Here is a 22,302-nt window from a genome sequence, read left to right as displayed (position 1 = left end):
TGTTATATATAACATTAAAATGACAACACAACATTACAGGGCTACAATATAAATAAATAGGAGAACATAACTGACAAAGAAACACACGAATAATAGCTAACAAAAGGCAACAAGTTTAAAATTTTAATACGCCAGAAGTGCATTTTGTCCACACAAGACTTACTAGTGACGCCCAGATACAAACGTTTATAACACAAAAACAAATCATGAACTATTTTCCTCGATTTTTCTGGACGTTAGATATCCATAAATAACAGGAAATGCGATTTGTTATAAATATTTTTTAACAGATAATACCGTTAATTTAACTTACCTTCTGGATCAGTCTCCAATGGCGTAGTTGTTGTTGTTTCAGAATTTATTATGGGATCTACATTGAAAACAAATGTAATGAATAAAAAATGTGTTACAACTTAAACATGTATTAGTCCGTTCCGCAAAATATCAATTGTCAGGAAATTTGTAGTTAAAGGGACTTTACAATCATCCAAGAGATTTGATACACCCTATCACTTGTATAAAATTTCACGTTTGACGCTTAGTTTTTATGTACATGCTATTTGTGCCTTTTTTAAGATCTATATGTATTCTTTGTAAAATTTAGATTTCGTTCAAACAAATTTCAATTGTTCTAGGGGAAATGGTACTTTACATGACCTTAAAGATTTGACCAAACTGGTCACTAATGAACATTACAGACTCTGATGGATTTGTTGTAAGTGTTTCATAATTGATGACATGATCTTCAAGAAAAAATAGTTATGAATATAATGCAAAACAATTTAAACCTTATTGCGGTACAAAAATAATCTAATTACAATTAGAAAATGGTATCCGAACTTACCTTTGAGAATGTTCTTTGTGTGGTTGCATTTTCGAAATACTCGTCGGACACTTGAAGTCATATAGTATTGAAACGTTTTCATTTTCCTCCTGTATTGTGGGCTCAGATTTTTCTTTTTTCTGTCAATTATAAGCTGACAGCAGAAATACTGGCGATTTGTATTAATACTTTTTTAACAGATGATACCGGTAGTTTAACTTACCCTCTGTTTCAGTCTCCAATGGTGTTGTTGTTGTTGTTTCATAATTGATTATGGGATCTACATTGAAAACAAATGTTATGAATAAAACAATGTGTACAAATAAAACATTTTCTAGTCCGGTCCTCAAAATATCAATTGTCAGGTAAATTTACCTAAGCCGTATTTGGCAAAACTTTTCGGAATTTTGGATCCTCAATGCTCTTCAATTTTTTACTTGTTTGGCTTTATAAAGATTTTGATATGAGCGTCACTGATGAGTCTTATGTAGACGAAACGCGCGTCTGGCGTACTAAATTATAATCCTGGTACCTATGATAACTATTTACTTAAAGGAACATTACACACAATTCAAAATATTTGATAACCCTATCACTTGTATACAAATGTTACGCTTTACACTTAGCTTAAGAGACATTTTAATGCTTAGCCTTTTTTAAGACTTATATTTACGCTTTTGAAGATTAAGATTCCGTTCCAAAAATACCTATTGTTCTGAGGAAATTGTGATTCACAGGACCCTATGGAACAAAATGATTTGACCAAACTGGTCACTGGAATATTACACTCAAGCAGTATTGGTTTTCTATTAACATTTTTTTAACAGCTGATATAGGTAATTTCACTTACTCCAATGGTGTTGTTGTTGTTGTTTCATAATTGATTATGGGATCTACATTGAAAACAAATGTTATGAATGAAAGAATGAGATTAGTCCGGTCCTCAAAATATCAATTGTCAGGTAAATTTTACTTAAAGGCACATTACACACTATCCAAGATATTTCATAAACCTATCACTTGTATACAAATGTCACTTTTTACACTTAGCTTAAGAGTGTGTGAGAGACATTGTAATTCTAAGCCCTTTTATTATATATTTACGCTTTGGAAAATTAATATTCTGTTCCAAAAATACCTATTTTTCTGAGGAAATTAGGATAAACAGGACCCTACGGAACAAAACGATTTGACCAAACTGGGCACTGGAACAATACAGTCTCCACTTGAGAAATTGTGGTTTTCTTTAAACGTGTTTTTATCAGCTGTGACTGGTAATTTAACTTACCTTCTGGTTCAGTCTCTAATGGTGTTGTTGTCGTTGTTTCAGAATTTATTATGGGATCTACATTGAAAACAAATGTAATGAATAAACAATGTGTTACAACTTAAACATTAATAAATCCGTTTGCAAAATATCAATTGTCAGGAAAATTGTACTTAAAGGGACCTTAACATTAGATGTTGGATGTGTACGGATGGATAATTTAGTCTTAGATGCATGATTTTTTTATTAGTTGTTAGTGGTTTTGAACTAGCTATCAGTTAAATGCGAGTATTCTCAGATCTGTACCTAGTGTCTTTTTGTTGTTTGGATGTACAAGTACCCGGCAACGTCCACTTATATTTTTGTCCATCTGATGATTTAAGCCTTTTCAACTGATTTTTATAGTTCGTTCTTATGTTGTACTGTTATACCACTGTCCCAGGTTAGGGGGAGTTGGGATCCCGCTAACATGTTTTACCCTGTAATTCAGTGGTTGTCGTTTGTTTATATGTTATATATTTGTTTTTTGTAATTTTTTTGTATATAAATAAGGCCGTTAGTTTTCTCGTTTCAATTGTTTTACATTGTCATTTTGGGTCCTTTTATAGCTAACTATGCGATATGGGCTTTGCTCATTGTTGAAGGCCGTACGTTGACATATAGTTGTTAATTTCTGTGTCAGTTTGGTCTCCTGTGGGTAGTTGTCTCATTGGCAATCATACCACATCTTCTTTTTTTATATTTACACATCATTCAAGAGATTTGATGATATCTATCACTTGTATACAATGTCGAGGTGGACTTTTAAGGAATCAACTTTTCTCGTAAACATTTATATTTACTGTTTGTAAACTTAAGATTCCGTTCCAAAAAATACCTTTTGTTCTGAGGAAATGGTACTTAGCGGGACTTAACGGAACAAAAAGCTTTGAACAAACTGCTCTCTCTCTCTCTCTCTCTCTCTCTCTCTCTCTCTCTCTCTCTCTCTCTCTCACACACACACACACATTATGACTGCATTTTACAAACACCTTCTTTGTTTTAGCAAATGATAAAGTTTACTTACCCACTGGTACAGTCTCTTCTGTTGCAGCTATTGTTGTGTCAATACTAGAATCTACATGGTGAAAACACAATTAATGAATACAATCCTCAACAACTTAAAATTAGTTTATATTACTTTTTGTCAAATATCAATTTCTCAGCAACAATTTCCAGATCAATTGGAAAACAAAAAATAAATTTAGTAAAGATCTTCCTTCGATTTTTGTTGAATTTATCATTTAATGCTCATGTTAAGGAATCTCGCTTGTCATGTTTTGTAATTTTGGTCAGATTTTAGCAATTCTCTGGTTTTATCCATTTGAATGCCTTAAGAAATTTTGCCCGGTGACCCCCATTTTTCTTTTTATAATTCTTTTACATGCATAATGATAAACTGTCTGTTAAAGTCTTAGAACGAAATTCATAACAGTGTAGTCGGCAGTAAAACGTTTATTAGTAATTGTACTGTAAAGTTTACCTTTAACTTGTTTGTCGTGGGCGATGATTTTATACTCACTCAGTCTATCGGAGGCCTTCAAGTGGGGATTTAAATAATCATTTGTTACAATTTTTGATACATAAAATGAAACTTTCTTTTCACAAATCATTTCAGGAATTTATTTTAAATAATTGTTATACCATCACTTACAACAGTTTCACTTTTAAGAATATTAATGTCCAGAGCTGATATCAATAAATAATAATAAAAAAAAAGTTTATTCATGGTAAAAAAAAACCAAAAAAACTTTTAAGTTAATAGGGACCCGCGTTATTTCAGAAAATATCTTATTGATTAAGAGAACAAAAACTTCTACGTTGTGATCATTTAAGAGTGGCCTTGTATTTATTCAATGCTAACCATGTGGGCTTTGTTTTTTTTTTATATGCCATAAATCGATTCGTTCATTCAGATTTTTGTCAGTTTGCCTTGGCTCTTCAAGTCCAACACACAACTTCTCACGAAATTGGTATTTTTCTTACAAAAATTACATCCATGTGATGTATTCTTTTCATGGAGAATGAATGTTGCACCTTATTTTATTTGTTATCGTGTTTTTTTGTGTGTATCATTGACGTATAAGACAACCTGAATCTTCTTTATTCAAATTTAAAACATACGAGATGGCAATTATGACACAAAATAACTAAATTAAACTTACAGCAGAAGAAAGATAATGAACATCGCTTTTCTAGTCTTCTAAATATCGAAGACGCGTGGTCTTTTTAAAAATGATGTAAATTTATAAAGGAAACAACAAACAAAATAGTTCGAATATTTATATTGGAAAAAGTAACGGTGTGTAAATCATAACAATTATTTTATTTCAATGAAAATCAAACTGTTGAATTTTTTCCGCTGCGAGCAAATTTTCAATTTTGGTCGCATTTTGAAAATCAATAAATCTTGTATTCTTGTTGGAAGCTGCACTGTGTAGTTTATACCCGTTTTTTTTTCAATGCATGGGTAGGCATTATATTCGTGATTATTTTTGCCCGAGCGATATCGAAAAACTATTATAAAAAGTGTCCTAGTTCAGTGAAAATGTACGTCATACTTATTTCCTAAACAAATAAATAAACAAACATTAATTAACATACAACACTACCAAAGGCCAGAGACTCCTTACTTGTATGATTTTGTAAAAAAATGAATCTTTTTAAAACAGTCGAAAACAAAATTGTCTGTCCAATGGAAAAGTCGAAGCACAAAAAAGATGAACAGTGCATTATAGAAACATAGAAGCTGGTTGCAAAAGTTGACGACAAGATCTATTTTATAACTTGAGTATTGCCTAATACTATTAACCTGAAATAAATATATTTATAGCAATTCCCTTGATACGAAAGATCTACATGTTGCCTTGGGCTTTTTTTTTTTTTCTTTTTTTTTTTTGCTCTTTGGTTGGGTTTTTGTCTCAATGACAATTTAATTTTCATTCTTATCATAGATATAACTGCATGTTAAAATAAGAATATGAAGTGTGATAGACAATCAGACACATTCTTTCCAGGGACCAACAGGCGTTATCAAGCTATAGGTCCCCGTATGGCCTTCGACCATTAGCAAAATACACACTTTATAGAATGAAAGCTCCAAGAGGTCTTGGGATGAAAAAAAAAACAACATAAAAGATGAGCGAGAAAAAAAATAGGGATACCGCATGGAAATTGGAAAATGGTCCGCAACATTAATTTAGTCAACTCACTTAGTTGAAATTAAAGACCTGGCGAATTTTAGCCTTTTGCAATGGATGTGATGTATGTTTAAAAAAAAATCATGGTTTGTTTGGACATTTTTATAAATCAAGTCTTGTTTTTAAATTATTTGCAAGTAAGTTTTAAGTCATGAACAAATAATCACTCACAGAAAGACGTCAAATCCATCAACAAAAGAAAAAAATTAATAGACGACCGACAACGCACAGAATATCATGTATGTGTTCCGGACCATATGAGTATTTGGACCATACGCATATATCATGACCATAAGGGTATACTAATATGGTCCAACCATACACGTATGGTCCAAATACTCATAAGGTCCGGAACATATTTTATTTGCGATCACAAATGCACGAAGACGTCCATTTCTATGTAAATTGGGTCGATTTTTTTATATAGATAAGATGAATGCGTTTCTGTTGCCAAGTGTTTTTCACAAGTATAGTAGCAGTATAGCAGAACGGTTTAAGTTTCCTATATACACCAAATGATACATTTTGCCAATACAATAACGTAAATGCATGCAAATTTCACAAGGTTTAATCCAAATAGCTTTCTTACTATCCAATAACTTTCAAGTACGAAAAAGACAGGGCAGAAGTATATTTTGTCTTTATGTTTCGTATTTGCACAACTTTTGAAAGTGGATTATGCATTCGTTCTAAAATAGAATTAGACCAGATAAAAGTTAAAAGATTACATAACTCGACAATCGCAATTGTTAAATCCGAAAAAGATAATCAATCAATACATGCATTCAGTAAGTCATTCTTTTTTCTGAAAGAACATGGCTTTGCGATATCTTATTATGAAAATTGATTGTCGAAACATAACAAAAACACAAGTAAAGGACGTTTAATTAATCAATATAAATCAAAACACAAATTCCTGATTAGTATTTCGAATTATTTTATATAGGCGTTGAGAACCTTTGGTGACCCCACGGTTTAAATGTTTATATTAAGGACGTCGTGAGCAATGGGCGTTATAGACGATCGTTCACCTAATCTGTCCCAGTCAATGGGATATTAAAGTGCGCCAATCAATGTCCATAGCCACACTGTTATGAATTCGATACTATAAAATTTTAATTATTTTTTAAAAGTTTTTGAGGACTTAAACTTGTCAATGATCAAGCTATGAAAATTCAAGAGAGAACATTTTCCCGCCAAAATTTCAATGGCTAATATCTCGAAAACAAGCACGGTGACCTATATATTGTTTTTGCTCTTTTGATTCCTTTATTAATACCCTATCAGTATATGCTAGTGTTTTGAAAAGTTAATTATTTTGAAACTGAGAAGCCAACTCCCTTAATCATGAATACTGAAAAAGGATTAATGTATTTCAATAACATGAATTTGTTGACCGTTATGGAATGTGTGTTTCACAGATGACGATGGATGTGTTCCAATTATCGTAACAACGATCCCGTCCCCTTTAAGCCGTATGTGACCGACCGAATTAGACTTATCACCGGGTTCATGTTTACATTAGCAACATGGCGGGTGTCACATGTGAAGTAGAATCTGTTAACCTTGCCGGAGCAACTGAGATCACCCGTTAGTTTTTAATTGTGATCGTGTTGCTCAGTCTTTAGTGTGTTTTTTCTATGTTGTGTTTTGAGTACTGTTGATCATTTTCTTTTGTAGCCATGGTGTTTTAATATCATCGTTAATACTACTATTTCATTTAAGGAGATTTATCATTAGCTGGATTTAATTGGTTATCAAAGGTACCAGGATTATAATTTAGTACGCCATACGCGCGTTTCGTCTACATAAGACTCATCAGTGACGCTCATATCAAAAATTTATAAATTTATAAAGATTTAAGACATCCATCACTTGACCTTATAAGTGATATTTTTTGTGATCAATGATAACAAAAGAAAAAAATAAGATATCTTTGAATGATGTATGTATTTCTTGGAATGGTATAGAATATCCTTATATGATTCATTGATATCATAAAATCATATCACGATAATCAAATTGAATTTAGATGAGTTTTGGATGACCAGTGATTAATTAATGATAACCATAATGTTATCAAAGGTTCCAGGCTTCTAATTTGATACGCCATACGCGCGTTTCGTCTACATAAGACTCATCAGTGACGCTCAGATAAAAAATCATTCAATCCAAAGGCGATATCTAAATGATTTTTTTTTTTGCCAAATTTCACAGAGCACCTGAGATCACCCCGTATTTTAGATTTTCAAATATCGAGCACACACCTAACACACATCTGTTGCAGGGAAATTTCATCGTCAATCTTCACCTATGCGTTTATATAGATTAAAAAATTGAAAACAACACGTTAAATAATTCTATGCGTTCGAAGCACTTTTCTGGATTAACTTTCATTAGGAAAGCTCAAAGCCAACTATTTGAAATCCGAAGATGTATAAGCACTGAAACCGTTGAAGAGCTATATGACAAAAATACCTAAAATAAATAGCCAAATTCATCTTAAGTCAGCTTTGCTTGAGGGATTTGAAACCTTAGTTTCTTAATAATTTCAAATTTATAAACGGACAATTTTAGTAAAGTTTGTTAAATCATGTCAATACCGAAATACTGGCTACTGAGCTAATGATACCCTCGGGGACTGATAGTCCGCCAGCAGAGTGGACTATGTTTAATTACATAAATCAATGTAGATATGATGTATGTCAGATGTCTTTTAAAGTGTAGGTATTCCTATGTGCACTGACTGTTTTATTCCGGTATTGCTATAAATCTCAGTTTATGACCAAACTCATTAAAGTTACTTCATTGTTACATTTGCTTGATACGTTCAACAATACCAACCGTTATCTTGCTGATATTTTTTCGTTAAATAATCCAGAATTATCTAGATATACTACCGGAATTAACCCAAAGGAACTTACTTTGAATAAATCTGACCTAAACATCAGTACTTGTCCTTTTCTAGATTTAAATATTTCAATTTCTAAAGGGAAAGTCCATACTCAAATTAACGACAAAAGAAACGATTTTTTATTCGCTATTGTTAATTTTCCTTTTTGAGACGGCGATGTTTCTTTGGCTCCATCATATGGTGTTTATTTATCACAACTCATTCGTTATACCCGTGTGTGTAGTGATGTCATATATTTTAACCCACGTAATCTATGCATCACTGGTAAATTAATAAGGCAGGGCTTTCGTTACTACAAATTACTTAATTTGTTTACTGAATCCTTTCAAAGATACAAAGATTTGAGTAGTACATGTGGCTTTACCTGTAGAACCCTTATTAAAAACGGTATTTCACATCATAAATTTTACGGAAATATTGTACTAAAAGCGCGGGAATCACTAAATCGAACCTTTAAACAAACTTATTAGTAGAGGTTATCTTACTAATGTTGTTATTAGATCTTTGAATAAAGTTAACATTGGCAATTTTCAAACGGGATGTAAAGAAACACATCGAAGTTAAAAAAAATTCTATAAAGAAGTAAACTGCCAACTTTCCTACTGCCTATCGATACATTTATTTTTGGCATTGCATAAGTCATGTCTTCTTTGACTGTTAATGACGTTAAAATTCCCTTGGATGTGTTGAAATTGATTTTTGTCTCTTATGCATGTTTTTTTCATTATTATTAATAGTTTTTGGCGTTTAACTAGCTAGCAGTAACTGCAAGAACTCTCAAATCGTACTTTATTGTTAATATGACCTGTTTATACTATTTGTAATGCTTTTTTGTTATATAATATTTACTTATTCAGGTTTATATCTCGTCTATATACCAGCTTTGATAAGTGTTTGGTATTACTATAGATTTTCACTTCTTCGTACTATGAACAACACAATTATTCATTTTGTAAAAAATGTTTCCATTTCCCATTTAAACTGTAGTCCTTACAACAAAATCATTTTCATTTACCTGTGTATGTTTTTGTATTTGGCGGCTTTTTGTTCAAGGTGATTGTTGGTTTTTTTTTAAATTATTTAACATCTCACAACGGTATACTACTGTTGCCTTTATTCATTCACCCCTTATCTTATTGATTTTGTTTTTACATAATATTGTTGATCAAATTTATTCTCTATGGGTATGTTCACTTGTGTTGATATGTCTTTTGATTGAGTTAAGCCATTTCAATTGATATTCTAAAGTGTGTTTTTCTTTGTTGTGATGTTAAACTATTGTTTCAGATAAGAGTGAAGGTTGGTTCCTATTGGAACGTTTAAACCCGCTCATTTTTTAGCACCTGTCCTAAGTCAGGAATCTGATGTTCATTAGTTGTCGTTAGTTGATGTGATTTATGAGTGTTTTCGTTCTTGTATTTTATATAGATCAGACCATTAGTTTTACTGTTCGATTGGTTTTACAATAGTAATTTTTATGCTCATTATAGCATTCTGTTTGGTGAGGCCCAAGGCTCCGCGTGCTTTGACCTATAATGGTTTATTTTTACAAATTGTGACTTGGATGGAGAGTTGTCTCATTGGCACTCATACCACATCTGCTTATATCTTTTTATAGTTCTTTATATGTCAGATTTCTGTTTAAAACATACGCTAGATAGTAATGTTGTTCAGATGTTGCTTTCATCATAACTAAATCAGGCGATCATTCTATTTGCAGTTTTGTCGGTTTATTCTCGAGTTTGAATGTCCCTTTTGTGTCCTTCGCTTCTGTTTTGATTGATTTAAATGAGAAAAAAATCGCTACGACAATATACATTTAACCAATTTCGATCAAATGAAATAAAAGCATTGCCACTTACCCATTGGATCTCCTGCTGGTATAGTTGTCTCTGCTGATGTGTAACTTATCATAAGACCTACAAAAAAGTATATTATCAAGTAATTGACTTTCAAATGCTGGGCATATAACAATTAAGTAAATAAATAGTTACAGTAAACAAAATATGAAGTATAGTAAAAGTCATGTAACAGAAATGAATGATTTGTCTAAATTCATGGAATATACCAAGTTTTCTTTGTTGTCAGATGGGTGGGTTTATTTCAAATGTGGAGTTAATATCTTTTTCTATGGGATTGTATTATAGCTTCAGGCTGTCAAAAATATTTCAATATTATAGTATGCATATCAATACGCCAATTCATAGAATAAGTTGAATAAAATTATTTTCGAAAAGCTTATTCAGATATTGTAATCAATACGAAATTATTATAGAAGCATCTAGTATCCTAATAGGTAGAATATATATATAAAACAGAAGTTTAACGATGTTCAAATTTCATAACAGAACAAAACCTTTCAAAAAATCCAGACAGGTGTATAGATAGGGTATGTGTCTCCTGTTATGTGTTCAATATCTGCCATGAGAATCAGAACTCAATGTATAACAAAACATAATCGGTAAATTAACAGATAAACTACTATTGTTGGTATTCTGGTGCCTCAAGATCTAATATTCTAGTGAAATTGTCCTCTAATATATAACCATTAAGAAAAAAAAAGGAAGAAAAGTTCTCACAAAAAATTCTATATAATTTTTTTGGTGGAATTAGAAACTAAAAGAAAAAAATAAAGTGGAATACATTATAAGGTAAACAGCAATTTACGATGAACGATTCACTATAATATCACAAACATAGATTATTCATGACCTTCAAACTTATTTTAATTAAATAAAAAAAATGTTTTCAGCAAAAACAACACCAGATGTCTCTTTATTTTTAAAAAAAAATTTGGCAGCTAAATTTAAAAAGTCTGTTTTTTATATCTATTCCATTATTGAACAAATAAGAAGCCATTTAGGTTCCTTTTAATCAACGTTATGCATTGGACTAATCTAATTTAATTATTGACAATAACACATATCTAGAAAAGAATTTAAACAAAAATTAACTACGTTGATCAAATTCGAGGTTATGCCTAATTCAAATCCTTGAGGAAACATCATGTCAACTTTACATGTTTTTGTAGGATTTTGCGTTGAAGGACTTTGAAGATCAAAACAAATTGTTTTTTATTCGAAAGACAATATATTACTTTATATTTTACCTATTACGATTTTGCTTAAGTGTAACCTGCTCATACATAAAATACTCAAAAGCAAAAATAGTCAAATCGCGGTTATGGGGGCTATCTTCAGACGTCTATAACTGAGTGACCTATTAACAAAGAACCATTGATATTGTTATGAATGACTATGTTGTATATTTTATACTGTGTCGTTTGTTCATTATGAATTGCCTGTGCCAGGTCAGGAAAATGACAATTGTTTTCCATTCGTTTGATGTGTTTGAGCTTTTTACTTTACAATATGATAAGGGATTTTCCTATTTGAATTTTCCTTGGTATTGTAGGTTTTTTTTTTTTTTGGTTTTTTTTTGCAGACAGTTTGAAATTGACAATAGTCATTGTATTAGGAAATTTTTACTAAAACTATTCTTGGGTTTCTAACTTTCTATGCAAAGGAATGATTTCATATTTGATCTGCGGCTTAATGTTGAAATGAAGCGTTTTAGCAATTTTGCATCTGCCGTGCAGCCACATCCTGTTTGTCAATCGTTTGTAATTTTACAACATTCATATTCATAAAAGATGTTGATGATTTAAGGGAACATTTAGCTTCATGTTACTTCAAACAATTTCAGCGAAGCAAACATAGACACGGTTATGGTTTTATTTAAGTCTGTTGAAAACGTTAATTGAATGCAATGTGACAAGGAGAGATTCACACTTTCTGCTTGCAGAAAAACCCTATAAATAATTTCAGCCATCTGCATGCGATCTATTCGCACGGTACAATTTAAGTTATACTAACAGATTCTCTCATTCTAGTGCAATTTCACATTTCTCATCCTTCACTTCTGTCGACTCACTATTCGGTAGACTACTATTACCTCTGAATTTTCAGAGGCTGCCAAATCGATGCATTCTTTAAGAGTTCTCGTCCAATATATGGGTAAAATATTTGTCTGTATGGTGACACAAATAAATCAATTAATCAAGTGACGAAAACGTTTAAGTGGAGTCGGTATAATACGGAGTATTGACTGTGCTTTTTAATCGGAAAATAAAGATTAATTTCGGTTATAACGGTCAAGGTTTAGTCTAAACTGGAATCCACTAGTATGTAAGGCTTTCCACAAGTGTAGTCGTTAGCCGAGATCCAGGTTAGATTTAGTGCATATGAACAAAGGATATACGGGGACAATGGTTTATCAAAATAAGTTAAGACAATCAGTAACCAAATGTTTTAATTCTTCAGACACCTTTGCAATATTAAGCAAATAAAATGCAGATTTTGAAGACGATTTAAATTTAAAAAGATGTTATCGTATTAATTACCGGAGTATCCAAGCGAAGGTAACAAATGAAACAATTATTAATAAAACTACCTTGTACAAAGTGTTGCTTGTGACAGACCAAATAATTATGATACGTCTTCCAAAAATAGCATTCGACCTTAATGTTTTTCCGAAACTTCTCACGATAATACAGTCACTATAATCAAAACATACAAAGGTTAAAACTGCCCTCAAGTTTATGTATTTCAATTTTTTAAATGTATCGCGAGAAAACAATAAAGGAATAGACTTCAGACATGGGGAAGAATGGGCTTCAGAAACGATTAGAACAAAACTCGTCTGAAACTGTAAACAGGATATGCAGTTACATGAAATCTTTGAAATAAAAAAATATGACATCAAGACAATAACCTAAAGTAAAACATGTTCTATAGTGGATCACTGAACAAGTAAAACATGTTCTATAGTGTATCACTGAACAAGTAAAACATGTTCTATAGTATATCACTGAACCAGTAAAATATCACTTATCCAAATTAAATTTCAAGATAAACAACCACACGCAAGTCAGCAACAATCAGTTCGAAATCCACAATTTCTTTATAAAACTACAGGAGGATAAAGATGCAAAACGATGGGAAATAACGCATGGTTTTCAGCTGACAGATATACAAAGTATGATGAATTACAACTCTCGTTGAAATCTTTTATTATTTATAATGTGTAAAGTACAATTCCAATGTAACATATGACTGGAATTTACAATTGTCAAAACTTAAGTTTGTTCTTGTATCTTTTTTTTTTTACTAAAGTCCAGAAATATGATGTTCGGTGTGAGCCAAGGGTCCGTGTTGAAGACCGTACCTTGACCTATGTATAATGGTTTACTTTTATAAATTGTGACTTGGATAGAGAGTTTTCTCATTGGCACTCATACCATTAATTCTCTCCACATTACGCTACCTTTTTTTTTAATTCGTAAAATTTGAAGCTGTTGTTGTGATGACGCGCTGTCAATTTAGGTTGAATTACCCTAGACAACACACACAAAAATCAGCAGGTTTTTCTTCTTTCTTTTTTTTAAGTTATGCATTTTAGTTCAACTTAGAGTTAATTGGTCGTCAAGTACTTTTAGTAAAAGGTGAAATCGCAAAAATACTGAACTCCGAGGAAAATGCAAAACGGAAAGTTCCTAATCAAATGGCAAAATCAAAGGATAAAACACATCAAATGAACGGACAACAACTGTCATATTCCTGACTTGGTACAGGCATTTTCAAATGTAGAAAATGGTGGATTTAATCTGATTTTATAGCGTTAAACCTCTCACTTTTATGACAGTCTCATCAAATACCGTTATTTTTACAACGATGCGTAAACAAAACAGACATAATCGGTAAAATAGTCCACATATGGTTACAATAGTCATCACTGTGTTACTAAGTCAGGAATATGACAGTTGTTATCCCTTCGATTGATGTGTTTGAGCTCTTGCTTTTGCTACTAGATTAGGATTTATATCCAGAAATTGACTATGAGGGTTGGTTGAAAACAAAACTTTACGACAAAAGAGATGATTTCAACTTCCCAAATAGTAAAGCATTGGGAAGTTGAAATCATCACTTCGTAAATTTTACGGACGCCATCACAAGTTGGTTGACCGTTAAGGCATATCTGTTATATAGATGATATCGGATATGTTCCTTATGTCGTTACTACAATCCCGTTCCCTTTTCACGACTGTGATCTACTGAATTAGACTTTTTACCTTTATTTGTGACTTTTTACCTATTGTGTCTCTTTGTTTTGTTTACGCATAATTATCAATATTATTAAATTTGATGCAGCTGTCGTACAAGTGAGAGGTTTAGCGTATCAGAGATGCAAATAAATGATCAAAAAATTTGATCTTTTATCTTTCTTTGGGTTTTTTCGGTGGAATTTGTGCTTATACACAAAAAAATATCAAAACGTATTTGAAACTACCACAATCGATTGTTTTGTGAAATATATAAATATCTGGAAGCTCCATGCCATAATTTAAGTTAAAATAAATATATCGGAATCATTAACTTTCAAAGCCCGTATAGAAGCATGTTTGCAATTCAAGGTTATTATTTTGACCTTTTATGAATTGTCCTATTAATCATTCTAGTAGCTTAAATGTGGGGTGTAGGACGGTTTGATTTGTTATCAGCAATTTCAGCATTTTGATCTTGTTTATAATAACTCCTAGAACTCCTTGATAAGTTGTAACTTATTATCGTTTGCAAAGCTTAGTAGTTTTGTTTTTATTTCTATACGATTTTTTTTATTTTCGGGAGAATTTGGTTCTAATGGTAGGTTATGATGCTATAAATTATTTCAACTCTGATTAAGGGCTTGGTAAACTGTAAAGTCACCTGCATAATGCCGAATACTGTAAGTTTACCTAATCAACTCGTTCAAAAACACTTATACGAGTAAAATCATGAAATTGGAATATAAATTAGGGTTAACTGAAAAGTCTTTTGTAGACGAAACGCGCGTATGTTGTACAAAATTGTATTCCTGGTATCTATGATAAGTTTACTTGCCTTAAAAAATATTGAAAAGCACGAGATGTGTTTTTATTAGTAAGTTTGTCGTTGAAAAATTGTAAGATCTGTTTCATAATTTATATACAAATAATCGTTGGTTTCACTCAGTCTTAATGGTTCTTAAATATATCATTTTTATATAATTTAGTCGGAGTTGCTTTGTGTATGGGGCAATCACAGGATATAGGACCAAAACATATTTTGCTATTGAAATATAAACATGCATGACCGATACTTCAGCTATGTTTATTTTTGAACAATAAATTTAAACTTTAAATAAGAAATGTTAATATCATTCGTCACTGATTCAGTGTACCTTAATTTTGATTTATTTCGACCAACATATTGTTTTTTTTTCTGAAATATAATGGAACATCATTTTTTTTTATATATCAAAATAAAATATATAATGAAATTCCTACACCATACGTGAATATTATTCTTATTTCTCACATTTTAATGATGTCCAATATTTATATAAACTAACAAATTTAAGACACTCACTTGATACAAACTTCCATAAATATATCCTCAATATAAAAGTGTAACTCTGTTCGCCTTTTATTTAATTTGATTACAATTTTACGGTGATAAAAGTAGAAGAGCACAGAGTTTCGAGGTAAAAATCAGTTTAAAGTTACTATGTTGATTTATTTCTAAAATATCAACCTTTATTTCTATTTCTACTTGCTATATTTTGTACAAGTTTATGCCAACAATCCTAATATATAAGGATATGCAGTAACAATTCCAACGTTTAGATTTAAGACTAACGGAATATATAAATGTGAATAACCCGTAAAGACAATACATACACTTTTTACTTGAATTGCAAGAAAATACATTTTTTATTATTCCCGATTCCCTTTAGTATGATGGACTCTGAGGCGATAGCATATACTTACCAATACAAATATACATAGACACTACTGGTAAATCCAAAACAAACATGTTTCATTGGCATTGCAATATTGAATTAAATCTAGGGTGCACTTTATTCTGGATAGCTAAATTAAAATCTTGTTCAAGTTCATCAGTTTACGTTAAAGGTATTTTTTTTTTACCAAAATCTAATAAATCATTAATTTATTGATAACATATATTAAAGTACGTAAATGTTTAAAGCTCAAGATACATTATGTTTTTGTTTTAACACTTCAAAGTTATCTTAGTTTGATCAGATTGGTAATATGAAAACGTCACGAATTACAGCACGGCAGGTCAATTGTTACAATGTTCATATTTGAATTCCCTATTTTTGTATTGTACGTATATTTCATTAGGAGTGCGCAGAATTTTATGAGATTTTTTTTTCCGTTTCGGAAGGTAATTGATGTCTTGTATTAGTAAACACCGTTTATGAAAAATTTGAAATAATTTGAGTCCGTGGTATTTCTAACGGTTATTTTTCCAAATTGTTATCTTGATAATACCATTTCGTTAATTACATTGAGTCGTATATGTTTTGTATTGTGTGTTGTTAAAAATCAAAATTTTAAGAGATTTTTGATAAAATAAATGAAAAAAAGAGTCATAATGAACTACGTAATGATAGAAGCTCATTTGTCATTGTAAAACATTTTTCTACAATTACCAGATTAATAACAAATTTGCTAGTTTTCTAGGAAGTTAACTCGATTCTCCGTCTTTGTGACTGTCTGTTTCATTCTTCAGCAATTTCCTAACACCCTTGGCCAGCAAACTAAGAAATGAAGCTCAATCATTATTACTTATCAGGTTCAGAAGTACCAACAAATGAGCTTGCATTATGGGATTCCCGTGAGATTTGCAATAAATCATATATTTTTTCTTTAAATTCTTAATATCTATTATAGTTCCAAAATAATAGTCAATATATAATGGAACAATCCGCCATTTAAAAGCGATTAATCCTATAAAAGTATGAGTAAAAAGTCAACTGACGATTTCCAAAATATTGACTTATTTGAAGATCAGTGTTATAGGTAATAGTATACGATCAACGACTGACTCAAATCTCAAAGGTGTATTTGTTATTTTGTCTCGTGATCAGTTTATCAGAAAAGTAAAGACCGTGAGTATTCACCTTTTCTAGTATCTTTTTGTATGACTGACAATTTCTCTATTTGTTTTAAATTTAAAACCGTTTACTAGATAATTTCTTTTAATCAAAGTGGTGGAAATCACTCATGGAAAAATTGGAAGAGTAGTTTGATCATTTCATATCGGTATGGCGTGGACAAACAAGAACATTAATAAAGCACTATTTCTGACAATTGCATTAACTGTAGGTCTTTATAAGGAAAAGTGCTTTTCCAGTATGAAGATAAAAGAGCTCAATTAAACTCTTAATTTGCACAATTTTATTTAAACTGCAGTCTATATCTTAAGCAAATATTGTTCCCTGTTTTGAACATGTTTTAAAACTAGTAAATTTTACCAACTATTCTTTTAAGGCATATTAAAGACCAACAGATAAACTTGAAGCCAAGAACTTTAAAAGGCACTGGGGTAAAGCTGATGACCGTAACTGCATTTACGGTCATCTCAAGATGTCGGATGAAAAATTAGGTCAGTTTCTGTATTGTCTGTTAAAGGGTTTCTATATCATTTTCTTTACAAAGAATACATAGGTACGATGTAATTTTATAAACGATAAAAGATTCACACGGGAATCACAAATTGCTACCGAGAAATGTGCATGAAACTGGAAATTGGATTTTAAAAAATCGCTTTCGGCGAGGACGACCCGAAAATGGCATTGGTCAATTAAAAGAGCTACAAACCGTTTCAGTATAGCTACTTAGCATGATACCCACGTTTGAGATAATCAATATTTGAGACGGCAGTATATAGAGCAATGAAAGAACAAATTTTAAGAAAACGCATTCGAGATAAATCAGATTATGAATTTGGCAAAATTGAAACTAAAATTTGGAGATTAGAAATTGGAGAATTTAGTTAATAGTATAAAATTTTTGCCAAGTCATTTCAAATGCCGTTTTTGAACAAGAGTTAATACAACACTAGAAACATTGGACCCAGGGAGATATGGCATTTAAGAAATCAAAAATTCTTAAGATGTTGGCGAGAGGGTCATTGATCTAAGAATTGCCTCGTTACGTAAAATTACATGGAGATTGCTAAAGGGTATTTTTATGGAAAACTAATGGTAATTAACGATTTGAATTGGTCTACCAAAGAAAATTTAAGTGAAGCTTAGAAGTGACACATCATGAGATAAAGCCCCATAGAAGCGTTTATAAAATGCCATCAAAATCCAAAAAACAACGTTAAGAAAAACAGCCAAACAGATTATTCAGGATAAAATTTAGACTTTAAATTGGACATTTACCTATTATGGTCCAATATCCAAAATCTAAATACATGGTTATATTCAGCATATTAAAGAACCCAAAGAATTCAATTATTGATGAAATCAAATAAAGTTCAATTTTGGACCCTTTAGACCTCAATGTGGACCAATTTGATAACCAAATATCAAAAATCTAAATGCATGGTTAGATTCAGCATATATCAAAGAAACCCATATATTCAATTTTTGTTTACATGTTTATATTCAGCATATCAAAGAACCCCAAGGATTCAATTTTGGACCTTAATGTAGCCCAATTTGAAAACAGGACCAAAAACTAAGAATCTACATACACAGTTAGATTCGGCATATAAAAGAACCCTAATTATTCAATTTTTGATGAAATCAAACAAAGTTTAATTTTGGACCCTTTGGGCCCCTAATTCCTAAACTGTTGGGACCAAAACTCCCAAAATCAATCCCAACCTCCCTTTTGTGTTCATACACCTTGTGTTTAAATTTCATAGATTTCTATTTACTTATACTAAAGTTATTGTTCGAAAAACCAAGAACCAGGTGCTCCGCAGGGCGCAGCTTTATACGACCGCAGAGGTCGATCCCTGAACAGTTGGGGCAGGTATGGACAAAACATTTAAGCGTGATACAGCTCTGAATTTGGATTGTGATCAAATTTTTGACATTATATGGGTTTTTTACACAAAACAAATGTCAAGATTTTACAAATCAATTAAAGATTTCTTCTTCAAACTTATTTAAATCTAAAATTAAATAACTGACACAGCATAGGTTTCTGACACAGAATGAATGTGGTCTAATGAACTTAAAATTTTTTTTTGCCTTTGAGCAATTCACTATGCTGTTGAATATTAATCCTGTCAAAAAAATGTTTGAAGAAATTTTCTTTTTATTTATGAAATCTGAAATGAGAACAAGTATGGACACAACTTTTAAGTTTGATACAGCTATAAATGTGGATTGTGATTAAATAGTTGACACAACATAGGTTTATGTCACATTATGAATTTGGTTTAAGAAATGAAAATTAGAATTTAAAGTTTTTAAATTTAATATTAAACTATTATGGTTCAATATCCAAAATGTAAATAGTCATGTCTGGCAAATGTCCAACATACATTATCTAAAAACATTTTAGATAAGATAAGGAAAAAAAGCTTCATCAGCAACATTTTATATTGGCAAATTTCCAATGAAGTTATTTACATAAAGTTATTGGCAAATAAAAATAGAAAATGACATCATAGTCATGTCTGGCAAATTTCCAACATATATTATCAACTACTATTCTATACAAAGAAAGATAACTCCAATTGAAAATTAATTGCTATTGCACAATCTTGTGCAATTAGATATTTCTTGCTATTGTGCAATACTGTGCAATTGAAAATTTCTTGCTATTGCACAATACTTGATATGGAATCCTGATTTGGACCAACTTGAAAACTGGGCCCATAATCAAAAATCAAAGTACATGTTTAGATAAAGCATATCAAATAAGCCCAAGAATTTAATTTTTGTTAAAATCAAACTTAGTTTAATTTTGGACCCTTTGGACCTTAATGTAGACCAATTTGAAAACTGGACCAAAAATTAAGAATCTACATACACAGTTAGATTTGGCATATCAAAGAACCCATTTATTCAATTTTTGATGAAATCAAACAAAGTTTAATTTTGGACCCCCATTTGGACCAACTTGAAAACTAGGCCAATAATTAAAAATCTAAGTACATTTTTAAATTCAGCATATCAAAGAACCCCAAGGATTCAATTTTTGTTAAAATCAAACTAAGTTTAATTTTGGACCCTTTGGACCTTAATGTAGACCAATTTGAAAACGGGACCAAAAATTAAGAATCTACATACATAGTTAGATTCGGCATATCAAAGAACCCCAATTATTCAATTTTTGATGAAATCACACAAAGTTCAATTTGGGACCCTTTGGGCCCCTTATTCCTAAACTGTTGGGACCAAAACTCCCAAAATCGAACCCAACTTTCCTTTTATGGTCATAAACCTTGTGTTTAAATTTCATAGATTTCTATTTACTTATACTAAAGTTATGGTGCAAAAACCAAAAATAATGCTTATTTGGGCCCCTTTTTGGCCCATAATTCATAAACTATTGTGACCTCAACTCCAAAAATCAATCCCAACCTTCCTTTTGTGGTCATAAACCTTGTGTTTAAATTTCATTGATTTCTATTTACTTATACTAAAGTTATTGTGCGAAAACCAAGAATAATGCTTATTTGGACCCTTTTTTGGCCCTTAATTCCTAAACTGTTGGAACCAAAACTCCCAAAATCAATCCCAACCGTCCTTTTGTGGTCATAAACCTTGTGTCAAAATTTCATAGATTTCTATTCACTTAAACTAAAGTTATAGTGCGAAAACCAAGAAAATGCTTATTTGGGCCCTTTTTGGCCCCTAATTCCTAAAATGTTGGGACCAAAACTCCCAAAATCAATCCCAACCTTCCTTTTGTGGTCATAAACCTTGTGTTAAAATTTCATTGATTTTAATTCACTTTTACTAAAGTTAGAGTGCCGAAAACTAAGAATAATGCTTATTTGGGCCCTTTTTTGGCCCTTAATTCCTAAACTGTTGGAACCAAAACTCCCAAAATCAATCCCAACCGTCCTTTTGTGGTCATAAACCTTGTGTCAAAATTTCATAGATTTCTATTCACTTAAACTAAAGTTATAGTGCGAAAACCAAGAAAATGCTTATTTGGGCCCTTTTTGGCCCCTAATTCCTAAAATGTTGGGACCAAAACTTCCAAAATCAATCCCAACCTTCCTTTTGTGGTCATAAACCTTGTGTTAAAATTTCATTGATTTGTATTCACTTTTACTAAAGTTAGAGTGCGAAAACTAAAAGTATTCGGACGACGACGACGAAGCAAGACGACGCAAGACGACGCAGGACGACGACGACGCAGGACGACGCAGGACGACGACGACGCCGCCAACGTGATAGCAATATACGACCAAAAAATTAAAATTTTTGCGGTCGTATAAAAATGCTTATTTGGGCCCTAATTCCTTAACTGTTGGAATCAAAACTCCCAAAATCAATCCCAATCTTCCTTTTGTGGTCATAAACCTTGTGTGTAAATTTCATAGATTTCTATTTACTTAAACTAAAGTTTTAGTGTGAAAACCAATGTATCTTTGGACGACGACGACGCCAACATACCAATATACGACCGCAATTTTTTTTTATAACCAGATGCTCCGCAGGGCGTAGCTGTATACGACCGCAGAGGTTGAACCCTGAACGGTTAGGGCAAGTATGGACACAACATTCAAGCTGGATTCAGCTCTAAATTTGGATTGTGATTAAATAGTTGACACAGCATAGGTTTCTGACACAGAATGAATGTGTTCTAATGAACTTAAAATTTTTGTTTCTCTTAGAGCAATTCACTATGCTGTTGAATATTAATCCTCTCAAAAAAATGTTTGAAGAAATTTTCTTTTTTATTTATGAAATTTCAAATGAGAAAAATTGAACCCAATTTTTTTAATCACATCCCCCTTTCCCTTATTCCAAAACTAATCTCAATTAAAATTTCTAATGGAGTTTGCAACAATAACTACTCATTTAAATACATCATAAAATATTAAGATGTAAAAAAACTGCTTGTTATCACTGAATGGTAAAGATTATTTTAATTTATCAGTTGGTAGTAAAAAGTGAATATACATTGTATATTGTATATAACAAAGATTTAAGTTGATTCTGGACAAAGAAAGATAACTCCAATTAAAAAAAA

At 31.4% G+C, this 22,302-nt stretch overlaps 1 protein-coding gene and 1 long non-coding RNA gene across 5 annotated transcripts in view; both read right to left on the bottom strand.

Annotated features, from left to right (window-relative positions):
* Positions 1-16,188, bottom strand: part of LOC143045700 (uncharacterized) — a 53,523-nt gene extending 37,335 nt beyond the window's left edge. For 2 of the 4 annotated variants that reach the window (XM_076218407.1, XM_076218410.1), the window contains exons 1-6: positions 16,090-16,188; positions 10,106-10,162; positions 3,157-3,207; positions 2,112-2,168; positions 1,047-1,103; positions 314-370 (exon numbers count right to left, since the gene is read on the bottom strand). In XM_076218407.1, coding sequence (XP_076074522.1) covers positions 314-370; positions 1,047-1,103; positions 2,112-2,168; positions 3,157-3,207; positions 10,106-10,162; positions 16,090-16,135 — 325 coding nt within the window. In that variant the 5' untranslated portion in view covers positions 16,136-16,188. Of the gene's footprint in view, positions 1-313; positions 371-1,046; positions 1,104-2,111; positions 2,169-3,156; positions 3,208-10,105; positions 10,163-11,352; positions 11,402-12,118; positions 12,139-16,089 lie in introns of those variants that run through there. The other 2 variants (XM_076218409.1, XM_076218408.1) reach the window with 2 other exon arrangements.
* The window catches only part of LOC143045712 (uncharacterized), a 155,809-nt gene extending 134,775 nt beyond the window's left edge, over positions 1-21,034 (bottom strand). Inside the window, exon 1 of the long non-coding RNA XR_012969003.1 lies at positions 19,722-21,034. This is a non-coding gene — a long non-coding RNA (uncharacterized LOC143045712). The remainder of the gene's footprint in view (positions 1-19,721) is intronic.
* Between the last annotated feature and the right edge of the window lie 1,268 nt (positions 21,035-22,302).

Source organism: Mytilus galloprovincialis, chromosome 9 (genome assembly GCF_965363235.1).
Source record: "Mytilus galloprovincialis chromosome 9, xbMytGall1.hap1.1, whole genome shotgun sequence".
Classification (NCBI taxonomy): Eukaryota; Metazoa; Mollusca; class Bivalvia; order Mytilida; family Mytilidae; genus Mytilus; species Mytilus galloprovincialis.
Note: the sequence above shows the minus strand (reverse complement) of the source record. Positions and strands in the feature narration are given on the sequence as shown.